A 12,426-nucleotide genomic window follows, 5' to 3' on the forward strand; every position below is an offset into this window, starting at 1 on the left:
TTCCAGTTGTATATCAGAGAGAGAGGTGAGGTGTGCATGAAAGGCCAGAATAGCTGCTGCTCTTCATGAAGCTGCTGATCTCTATGGATTTTGCTATCCTCTAATCTTTGCCCTTGTTTTTGAGTTAGGTTTACAGTGTCATCTGAAATAATACTCAAATAATCAGCCCTCTGTTCACGGGTTCTGCATTCATAGATTAAGTCAATTTTGAATTGAAAATATTTGGGAGAAAAATTGTGTCTATTTGGAGCATATACAAACTTTTGGTATTCTTGAACAAAACAGTAAAACAACTACTTATATAGTATTTATATTGAATTAGGTATTGTAAGTAATCTAAAGATGATTTAAAGTATACAGGAGGGCTAGGTGTGGCCGTTGGTGCAAGACTGTAATTGCAGCAACTTGAGAGGACTGAGGCAGGATTCTAAGTTTGAGGCCAGCTTGGGCATGTTAGAGACCCCGTCTCAAAATAAAAAAATAAAAAGGACTGGGAATATAGCTCAGTTGTAGAGTCCCCCTGGGTCCAATCCCCAGTGCTGTGGAAAAAGGTATAGAGGAGGTTGTGTGCAGTTATATGAAAATATTATACCATTTTATGTAAGGGTTAAGTGTCTGTGGATTTTGTTATGCCTGGGGGTGAGGTAGGGTGTGTGGGGCAGGGGTGGGGTTCTGGGAATCAAATCTTAACCACCTCTAGGGTACCAACAGCAAGGAACAACCTTAATTGAATTTTTTTTTTTTTAATTTTTAAAAATCTTCCTTCTTATTCTCAAGCTCTTACTTTGTGTATGTGCTTGTGTTCTTTTTTTTTTTTTTAACCTTAGGAAGACAACTTTTGTCTTAAGATAAAAACTGAGTGACTGTATCTCTGTGAAAAAGTCCTCTTTTTTCTATTCTAATAAACTGTGTGTTTCCAAATTTCTATTTAAAGAAAGAATACAAATACTGAGTAAAAGCATACTGTTCTCTGACTAAAATAGACAAAATTTAGTGTGAGGACCTGGGTATTTACTTTGATTATTCAAAGTCCTTTTGCTGCTTCTCTACTTACTTTGATTAAAATAACTGTGTAAGTGAAGCCAGCATTTATTTACCTAGTAGTACTAGTGCTGTTATCTCACTTTGTACATAACTATAACAAAGCATAGGAAGAAAATTGAATGTTAAGCTAATTACAGCTACAAAATGTACATAATCAGACTATCTACTGATGGGAAAGATGGGGTATCTTGTTGATTGGAATTTCGTCTACTTCATGTCAAGAAAGAGATTGATATTGAGGGAAGAAATGGAACTGAAAAGGAAGTGATCAGGTTGAAGTATATTCCTAGATAATATACTGACCTATATTCTTTCTTTATGCCCCACCATTCTTTCAAGTGACCTGCTGTAATTATTAATCTGTTAAGCTGCAGTCAGAGTTTCCTTAGAGGAAAAAAAGAGAAATCTTATTTCTGGAAAGGTTGCCATATTTTTACTGGTATATAATTTTTAATTTGAATGAAAATGAAAAAAGGCATAGTATCTTCACTTTTTTCCTATTTATTATATAATAACCATATTATAGTTATTGCACAGTTTTATATAATCAGCATTTACATGTATAAAATCCAGATTTCAAGTAGATTTCTTGATTTGTATGTATATTTTCTCCATCTAGAGTTTATATTCAAGAAGAAATAATCCGGAAGAGAAAGAGTAAGCAGATCAAGATGTGTAGCTCTGTGGCTGCGAAGTTGTGGTTTTTGACAGATCGTCGCATCAGGGAAGACTATCCCCAAAAAGAGATATTACGTGCTTTGAAGTCAAAATGTGGTGAAGAGGAACTGGACTTCAGGGCTGTGGTGATGGATGAGGTGGTGCTGACAATTGAGCAAGGAAACCTAGGTAAGTCTATACTGAGTGATCTTTTGAATTTTTGCTTAGAATAGTGTGACTTTTTCTGTTTTAGAACAGATGAATCCTTAATAGCCTTAGCATTTTTAAGCATCATTTGATCATAAAATCTGGTATATTTTATAAAAACATTAATAGTTTCCTAAAACAAGAAGGAAATTAAAATGACTTTCTACTTTTCTCCTATTTTTATTGTCTTCTAGTTTACAGTACTGGAGATTGAACCCAAGGGCTCATACAAGCAAAAGCTCTAACTGTGAGCTACATAACCAGCCCTACTTTTTAAAAATTTTATTTTAAGTTGTACAGGTTGGCCTAGAACTTGCCATCTTTCTGCCTCAGCCTTCTGAGTAATGGGGACTGTAGGGTGTGTGCCATCATGCCTAACTATTTCTGTCTTCTAGTTTTAAATACTTGTTCATAAGGAATTCCTAAGGGAATTTGTACCTTTCAAAGGTCCTGTTATCAGTGTACAGTGACTCATTTTCATTTTCTTTATAAAATAATTTGTAGCATAAACTAAAACAGGCTTTATTAAGGGTGTGTGTTAATGATGTGACTCATTGGTGATAAAAATATTTCTGGTATTTGTAATATTTCACATTTGTTGTAGAATTAAAAGGGCAAGAAACCCTGGAAGAGCATAGAAACTCTTGAGGTCTGACTTTCAGGAATCTAAATTTTTGCTTTGGAAAGTTACAGCTTGTTAGCATAAGTGGTTATTTCTGTCTGGGAATTTCACATGGTATCAGAGAAGTGGAATTTCTGATTGGCTTTCAGAACATAACTTATAATTTAGCATATATATATTCTAGATCACTTATAAAACAAACAAGAAAAGTAGATTACTTACTTGCTTTGTGACTAGAATCATAATGAGGCTTCCTGGTTTTAATTTCCTCATTAATACAATGGGGAGAGACAGTTATTGTGTGAATTAATGATATGCAGAGTATATTAAATTCTTACTTTTATTTGCTGTAGATAATTTCATTCAAAGGGTGGTTAATAGATGCAGAATCTTGTCTAATTCCAGATTTAACTAAGCAGACTATCTTAGCAAACAGTCTTTATTCTTAGCTTTCTTTTAACATTTATTTCATCCTTTGTGCAATTATTGTCATGTTTTCATGCTATTTCACTTAAGTGAATAAGTTTTCTTCTTCTCTGAGATGTAATTACTACCTTTTTTTTTTGAGTATACCTCCAGTCCTTTTTTTTGGGTGGGGTACCAGGGATTGAACTCAGAGGCACTTGCCACTGAGCCACATTCCAAGCCTGATTTTGTATTTTATTTAGAGACAGGGTCTCACTGAGTTGCTTAGTGCCTCACTTTTGCTGAGGCTGACTTTGAACTCAGGACCCTCCTGTCTCAGCCTCCCTCACTGCTGGAATTACAGGCCTGCACCATCATGTCTGACCTTTTTTATTTTTATTTTGACAGGGTCTCACTAAGTTGCTGAGGCTGGCCTTGAACTTGTGCTCCTCCTTCTGCCTCCTGAATCACTGGGATTGCAAGTGTGTACCACTGCACCCGGCTAGGAGGATGATGTTCATTATTTTATTATTGAGTCCAATTCTCTCTTCAATTTTTATGCCTAGATTTTCAGATTCAGAAGACATTGAGCAAACTTGCTTTCATTCTTCCATTGCATATTATTGGAGAACTTCCTAGATAGTGATTGATTGGTATGGTGTGCAAAATAAAACATAGTCCCTATTTTCTAAAGGTCAACTTTAATAATCATTCAAATAAATGTAAAATTACTACAGCTCGTTTATAACTTTTAGTATAAGTGTATGTATAGCTGTTGTTGAAACCAAAGTCAGAACCTCAGATGCTTTATTGTTGGGAGCTACGCTCTTGGAAGTCTTCATGAAAAGAGACATGCCAATATGAAACATTAGTTCACTTAATACTACTCCCACAGACTTCTGGTGTTTACTTCTGTGTTTTAAAGGTTAGAAAACCAAAGGCCAGAGCCAGGGTTCTTTAAGAAAGGCCCTGGCCTCAATCCTCAGCACCGCAAAAAAAAAAAAAAAAAAGAAAGAAAGAAAGAAAGAAAGAAAGAAATCTGGTGTCTCAGCTGGGCCTGGTGGCATAGCTTGTAATCCTGGTGGCATAGCTACTTAGGAGGCTGATGCAGGAGTATGGTAAATTTGAGGTCAGTCTAACCAACTTAGCAAGACCCTGTTTCAGAATTTAAAAAGGACTGGGCATGTAGCTCAGTAGTTAAGTACCCCTAGGTTTGATCCCCAGCACCTCAAAAGAAAAAGAAAAGAAATCTAGTGTTGCCAAGTAGACTGGCAAGATTTGGGAGGTAGAAATTAGTTTGAATAGTTGAAAAAGATCTAGGTTGAAAACCATTATTGTTAGGGGCTGGGGAGATAGCTCAGTCAGTAGAGTGCTTGCCTTGCATGCACAAGGCCCTGGGTTCGATCCCCAGCACCAAAAAAAAAAAAAAAGAAAAGAAAAGAAAAGAAAACCATTATTGTTGCATGTTTTTTCTCAGTTGCCTGCTAGACATTTTCACTTAATTGTCAGCTAGTATTTGTATGCCAGTTTGTCAAAGCTGAACTCACTTTTTCTCCTACAACTTCCTTCTTACCTGAGCTTCTTTGTAACATCACATTTCTCACACTGATCTGGACTTATGATATTTAAAAATCTAACTCTTAGAGCCTGTCACAACTTCCTTAGTTTTTTTCATTCTAAATTATAACTATTTTGTCTTCTTATCCTGAGTCAGACAGTCATGGCCTCAAATTTTAAGACTGCAACAGCCCTTTAGCACTTTCTCTTTTCTTTTCTTTTTTTTTTTTTTTAATTTATTTTTATTGTAAACAAATGGGATACATGTTGTTTCTGATTGTACATGGAATAACAGCATACCATTTGCGTAATCATACATTTACATAGGGTAATGATGTTTGATTCATTGTTATTTTTTCCTTTTCCCCCACCCCCCCACCCCTCTTTTCCCTCTATATAGTCCCTCCTTCCTCCATTCTTGCCCCCCTCCTACTCCCCATTATGTGTCATCATCCGCTTATCAGTGAGATCATTTGTCTTTTGGATTTTTGAGATTATCTTATCTCAGCATGATATTCTCCAATTTCATCCATTTGCCTGCAAATGCCATAATTTTGTTATTCTTTATAGCTGAGTAATATTCCATTGTGTGTGTGTGTATATATATATACACACATATATATATCACAGTTTCTTTATCCATTCATCAATTGAAGGGCATCTAGGTTGGTTCCACAATCTGGCTATTGTGAATTGAGCAGCTATGAACATTGATGTGGCTGTGTCTCTGTAGTATGCTGATTTTAAGTCCTTTGGGTATAGGCCGAGGAGTGGGATAGCTGGGTCAAATGGTGGTTCCATTCCAAGTTTTCTAAGGAATCTCCATACTGCTTTCCAGAGTGGCTGCACTAATTTGCAGTCCCACCAGCAATGTATGAGTGTACCTTTTTCCCCACATCCTTGCCAACACCTATTTTTGCTTGTATTCTTGATAATCGCCATTCTAATTGGGGTGAGACGGAATCTTAGTGTAGTTTTGATTTGCATTTCTCTTATTACTAAAGATGGTGAACATTTTTCCATATGTTTGTTGATTGCTTGTAGATCTTCTTCTGTAAAGCATCTGTTCATATCCTTAGCCCTTTGTGCACTTTCTCTTTTCACATCAGTCTTTCCTCTTTAGCTCTTTTGTATCTTCATTGAACACTGCTCTGATTATCTATTTTTTTTTTTTTTTTGAACAAGGGACTGAACCCAGGGGCACTTAGTCACTGAGCCACACCCCTAGCACTTTTTATTATTTACTTTGAGACAGGGTCTCACTAGGTTGCTTACAGCCTTGCTAAATTGCTGAGGCTGGCTTGGAACCTGTGATCCTCCTGCCTCAGGCTTCCAAGCTATTCCTGGCTCTGATTATCTTAACGTCCATTAAAAAGTCTTCAGGAACTTATTATTCCCTATAGCATTAAATTTAATTTTCTTTATGACCTTTCGTTGATATACCTCTTGTGTATCCAGACATTTCTAGGTGTTTTTAAAAACTATTATTTCACATTTAAGTCTCACATCTTTTAGGGAATGTTATATTACCATTTTATAGATAAGAAAACTTTTTCATAGAATTCTTTTTCTACATAGACCTAAAACAATGGTCTCCAAGAGTTTTTCTTTGAATAACTTCATTTCTCAGCTAAAATTTTTGGAACATTTCTCTGCAGTATATGCCTCTTTGGAGAAAAAAATAATAATATTAGAGCAGAGTTGGTTAGACCAAACTTGCCTGTGGTAGAACTGTATCCTTGGGCTATCATAATTATATTTTCCCTGTTCATCTCTTTTATTGACATTGAGGCCTTGGTTTTTTAACTTCTGTGCCTCATCCTAGAATCACCCTCTCTGGCAGCAAGTCTGCTGTTTTTCACAGCTACTTCACCCAGGTCAAACTACTCTGCCAACTAAGTTTTGCAGGTAGAGATAGGAAATGGAGGTAGCCTTAGGCAAAAAAAGGTCATAGACTCTCATTGTTCATACCCAGTGTTCTAGGTTTTTTTTTTTTTTTTTTTCAGTTGTAGATGTACACGGTACCTTTATTTTATTTATTTTTTTATGTGGTACTGAGGATTGAACCCAGTTCCTCACATGTGCACTCTACCACTTAGCTACAACCCAACCCAAGCCCTATTCTATCTTTTTGTTTGGTTGTTATTAAATGTGTCTCTATTAGTTTGTCTTTGGCTAATTTCCTGAGTCCCATAGTAGAATTTAAAACACATACCTAGATAGTTTTATACTTGAATGTTTTGGAATGAGAATTTATTCACTTTTTCATAATGTCATAGTTGGAAGTCTAAGCCCTTTTTAAAAAAACCTTCAATTTTTAGAAGAGTTTTTAAGTTTACAGCAAAATTGAGTAGGAAGTAGTTCTCTCCTATATCCCTTCCCTACACACATGCATAGGTTCCTCCCATCATCTACATACACTACTAGAGGGGTACATTAGTTTAAAATTGGTGAACTTACATTGACATCATTATTACCCAAAATCCTTAGTTTACCTTGTGGTCCACTCTTGTGTTGAACATTCTGCGGGCTTGAACAAATGTATAATTGATATGTATCTATTGTTGTAGTTTTTTACAGAATAGTTTCAGTGTCCTAAAAATCCTGTGTACTCTGCTAATTTATCATTTCTTTCTTCTCCCACCTATTCATTCTCTGTCCCTTTCTTCCCTCTTGACAACCTTGGACTTTCTTCATAGTTTTCCTTGCCTAGAATTCATCGCTGAATAATAAACTATGTAGCTGTTTTAGTCATCTTTTTCGCTGCTTGACTAAATGACCCAACCAGCACAATTGTAGGGGAGGAGAAGTTTATTTGAGGGCTCATGGTTTCAGAAGTCTTATTCCATTTCTTGGGACTCTAGGTGAGCCAGGACATCAAGGTGGAAAAGTACACAGAGGGAAACAGCTCACTTGAAGAGCAGGAAGCAGAGAGAGAGAAACTGCTTGCCAGATACAAATATGTACTCCAAGGTCATGCCCCAATTCCCACTTCCTCCAGCTTTCTTCCATTGTCTCACATGTGAGCTTTTGAGGACACCTCATATCTAAACCATAACAGTAGCCTTTTTTGTGTTGACTTCTTTTAATTAGTAATACCCATTTAAGGTTCTAGCATGTCTTTTTCTGGCTTGATAGTTTTTTATTTCTTTTTAGTGCTGAATAATATTACATTTGTCTGAATGTACCACAGTTTATTTACTTATATACCATTGAAGGATATCTTGGTTGCTTCTAAGTTCTGGCAGTTATAAATAAAGCTGATTTAAATTATTTTGTATGGGCATGGATTTTTTACTCCTTTGGGTTAATAAATGCCAAAAAGCATGATTGCTGGATCATATGGCAAGATGTTTAGCTTAGTAAGAAACTGCCTTAAAAAGTGTTTGTGGGGTTGGGGAGATAGCTCAGTTGGTAAAGTGCTTGCCTTGCAAGCACAGGGCCTGGGTTCTATCCCCAGCACCGCAAAAAAAAAAAAGTGTATCATTTTACATTCTGATCAGCAAAATGAGAGTTCTTGTTGTTCTAATTCTCACCAGTATTTGGCGAATGCATCATTTTGGTGACCTGTTGATGAAAGAAGGAATTGAGGGGAGACCAGGATCTTTACTGGAGCATCTAGGAGAAAGTTAATTAATGTTAGGTATAGGAAGAGGAATATATCTCCTTTAAGAGATGGAGTGGATTAGAAAATCTTCTGGAGTCAGAAAACAAGTCAGGGCTTCCTACTTATAGTTATATACAGCAGAGTTTTTGTTTTGTTTTGGTGTTGAGGATCAGAGCCAAGTTCTTGTGCTTACTAGGCAAGTGCTCTGCCACTGAGCTATACTTCCAACCAGGATGAAAATTTTAGCAAGCATTCAGATATTTAATCTTATTACTGTCAAAAGTTATGGTTTTTCAGGAAAAGCACTTTTCTTCCCTAATTTGTGTGTAATTTGGAGTTGTATGCTGTCAAATTCTTTTTAAAATGAAGACTATTAAAATAAATGTACATGTTTCATCTGACTTAATTTGAGTGAGTATGTGTACGTATATGTAGAGGGGAGTGAGAGCAGCATATTTTTGGTACAGGAACTTTAGGAATTAGGAAATCTATTCATCCTCTAGTAATAATAAATATTACATATATATTATAATTGTTATAATAATTAAATTAATTATTACTAACTTATTTATTTGGGGGAATTGAATCCAGGGTACTCTACCACTAAGCTCCATCTGCAGCCCTTTTTTAAAATTTTTGTTTTATTTTGAGATTGGGTCTTACTAAGTTGCTAGTGCTGTCAATGAACTTGAGGTCTTCCTGCCTCAACCTTGAGTCGCTGGGGTTATAGGCCAATATGTCTGTCTGTCTGTCATCCTCTCATTAAAATTTTTAAGATTAATTTTTTTTTAATACAGGCACTCACACATGCTGGGCAGTATTCTACCACTGAGCCATGATCCTCTAATTTTATTTATTTAAGTACGAGGGATTGAACCCAGGAGCACTTAATCACACAGCCATATCCCCCAGCATCCCCCACTCCCCCCTTTTTTTTTTTTTTTTTGAGACGGGGCTCTCTAAATTGCTTAAGGCCCTCGATAAACTGCTCACACAGCCTTTGGACTTTCAATCCTCCTTCCTCAGCTTCCCGAGCTGCTATTATAGGTACGTGACACAGCACCCAACTCTGATCTTCTAATTTAAAGAGAAGGAAATAGTATGAAAGATTGTTACTTGCCCAGTTTTGTGGAATACAATCCCATTTAAACAAATCCTAGTTCTGTGAATTTTCCACATGCCACCTACCAATTTATGGTGAGTTACTCATTCTTTGTTAGTTTATTTTCTTCTTGGTAAATTAATTGGTCAAAGGTTATTTTCAACCTTTTTCCTCCTGGAATCCTACAGCTCAGTGGTGTTGAAGCAAACCAAGTGTATTTAAATTCTAGTTTTACCAGTTGTGAGACTCAGGACAAATTATTTAACCTTTCATCATATCAGTTTCTTAACCAGGATGATAATATCTATACAAATAATAAAGTCATATATTAAACTTCTTAAAATTGTTTTCCCAACCTTTCCTTCCTAATTGTTGATAATCTGATTGTGGCACTCAGACTTTTGGAGATGATCAAGCTTTGTATGTATAAATTATGACAGGATTTCATAAATATACCAATATGTAGCCTCATTTGTGAAAAGCAGATTTTTTAAAAAAATTGTTTCCTAGCTGGGTGTGGTAGACCATGCCTGTAATCCCAGTGTTTCTGGAGCCTGAAGCAGGAGGATCGAAAGTTCAAAGCCAGCTCAGCAATTTAGCGAGGCCCTAGGTAAACTAGAGAGTCACTGTGTTAAAATATTTTTTAAAAGAAGGGGAATAGGCAATCCTGGTACCTGCCCCCACCAAATTTTCTAACAAAAGTGATAAATGATTTGTTCTAGAAAATTGGAAAAATATAGACAAAAACAAGGAAGGTTAAACAGTTTTTTGTAATTTTGTGCTGGGGGCATAGTTTAGCTCAGTGGTAGAGCATAGCATGCACTATACTCAGGGTTCAATCTCCAGCACTGAAATACGTAATTTTCTTTTTTCATATTTTCTTATTGGTGCATTATAGTTGTACATAATGGTGGAATTTGTGGTTACATATTTGTACATGTACACAATGTAACTATAATTTGTCTAGTATAAAAAAATGTTCACATCTCTAGAAGGTCACTGTTAAACTTATGCTATATGTATCCTTCAAGTCTTTTTATGGATAATATGCATAACATGTAGTTACAAACTGTAATTTTAAATGTGATTATAAAAATACTTTGCATTTTTATTTATAGCCTACCTTTACAATCTAGTTTTGTTTTGGGGCCATTTTTCTCTCTTGGAAGGTATTGATGCATAACACAAATTTTAATAGCTTTGTAGTGTTACATTATATGAACGTAATATAGCAGTATAGGATTAGTGATTAAAGGAATTTGCTCTAGAACCAGGCTGTTTGGGATTAAATCTTGTCTGCACTTACTAACTGTATATCTTAGACAAGAGATTGACAAGAGATTGAACTTCTGAGTGCTTTTCATCATGTGTATAATGGAAGCCATGTTATAGGATTGTTATGAGGATCAAAAAAGGTAATAAAAGTCAAGTCCTTAAAATAGAGCCTGGCCCATACTAAGTTTCAGTGTTGTTTTTCCTCATACTTTAAAGTTGTTTACAGTTTAAAAAGAAACTCTTAGTTTAATCTGATGGAATTTTTATTTATTTCTTTATACTGGTCATTTGTATTTCTGTAATGCAAATTTCTGAAAGGAATCATTGAATCAGTGCATATTTTTATGTTTTTTGGAGGATGGGGGTTGAGGGGTTGGTTTGACAGATGTTGCAAATTGATTACCAGAAAAGTTGTATAATTTCTTTCCCTTTTTTTTGACTGTATTTGGAATTGAGCCCAGGGCTTTGAATGTGCTAGGAGAGCACTCTACTATTATGCTGTATCCCCAGTTGCAGTTTATTTTCTTATGAGCAAGAAATAAGACCTATTACCCTCACCTCAATTAGCTTTTACAGATATGTACATATATCTGTTTAATAAGACATACTATTTCATTAAATTATGTATTACTTACTGATCTCAAAAGGAATCCAGCTATATTTGGAATGAATTTGAGCTTCCTTTATTTTATGTATGTATGTATATCTATATATGTATTGATTTATTTTTTGGTACTGGGCACCTAACCACTGAACCACATCCCCAGCCCTTTTTATTTTTTATTTTGAGACAGGATCTTACTAAATTGTTTAGGGCCTCACTAAGTTAACTAAGTCTGGCCTTGAACTTGGAATCTTCCTGCCTTAACCTCTGGAGTTCCTGGGATTACAGACATGCGCCGCTGTGCCCGGCACTTTGAGTTCCTTTTGATTGTATTAATTGTGGCTTTAAATTAATCAATTTTTAGGTGGCCATGTTGTTTAGATGCTGTCATATTTTACTTGCCCTTGGTATCATTTAGCTTCTCAAAGTTTATTGTATTTTTATTGACTAACTGAACACAGTAATACTAGGAAGGCGTTAACATGTATTTCAAATTGCAGATTTTAATAAAAATAGATGTATTTATTTATGTAAAATAAAAGCATTTTATTTCCCAATGGAGAAGGTAATAAATACACAGAGGCAAACTGAGTCCCACCTTTTCTGTTTTAATTAGCCTTTGGAGTTCTTTGGAGTTCTTTCATGAGACTTCATCTCAGCTAAGCACAGAATACATTAAGGACCAGAAATTCACTTCAGGGGACAAACAGGATGAGGTAGTTTTGCTGCATTTGTCATACTCTGGACTGTATTCCTTAAACTATATTCAAGAGAAAATAAGAAAAAACTATCCTAATTGTTTGTTTTGGTACAGGAAATTTGTGGATCAAATTTTAAAAAATGTTTTCCTTGGTCAGAGTTTCAGAATATCTGGTAATGATACATTTTGGAGTTTATGACCAATTGGAGCTGCTTCTTTCAAACACAGGCTGAAATTTAAAATTTTTAAAAATTGACTTACTAGCACATCTTTATGGAGTACAGTGACATTTTAGTGCACATATAGTATGTAATGACCAACTCAGAATAATTGACAGCCATCACTTCAAACATGTGCCATTTCTTTGAGACTGAAAATTTTAAAAGTATAAATAGCAATAAATATTAAATAAGCATTTAATATTTAAACAAATGTGGAACATTGCTGGGTAGATAAAATACATAATTAACCTTTGGTAAAAATTTTAAAACTTATTGTATTGAGCTGAGGATATAGCTTAGTGGTAGAATGCTTGCCCAACATATGCGAGGCCTTAGGTTCAGTCCCCACCACTGCAAATAATTTTTTAAAAATAATAATTTTTAAAAAAATTTTGAACCTTTTTGCTTGCTTTTGTTTAAAGAGT

At 35.2% G+C, this 12,426-nt stretch overlaps 1 protein-coding gene across 8 annotated transcripts in view; it reads left to right on the forward strand.

Moving 5' to 3' along the window:
* RIMKLB (ribosomal modification protein rimK like family member B) overlaps positions 1 to 12,426 on the forward strand; it is a 97,943-nt gene that overhangs the window by 18,110 nt on the left and 67,407 nt on the right. For all 8 annotated transcript variants that reach the window (XM_079143152.1, XM_079143154.1, XM_079143153.1 and 5 more), the window contains exon 2: positions 1,664 to 1,890. In XM_079143152.1, coding sequence (XP_078999278.1) covers positions 1,716 to 1,890 — 175 coding nt within the window. In that variant the 5' untranslated portion in view covers positions 1,664 to 1,715. The remainder of the gene's footprint in view (positions 1 to 1,663; positions 1,891 to 12,426) is intronic.

This window comes from Sciurus vulgaris (genome assembly GCF_902686455.1).
Source record: "Sciurus vulgaris genome assembly, chromosome: 5".
NCBI lineage: Eukaryota > Metazoa > Chordata > Mammalia > Rodentia > Sciuridae > Sciurus > Sciurus vulgaris.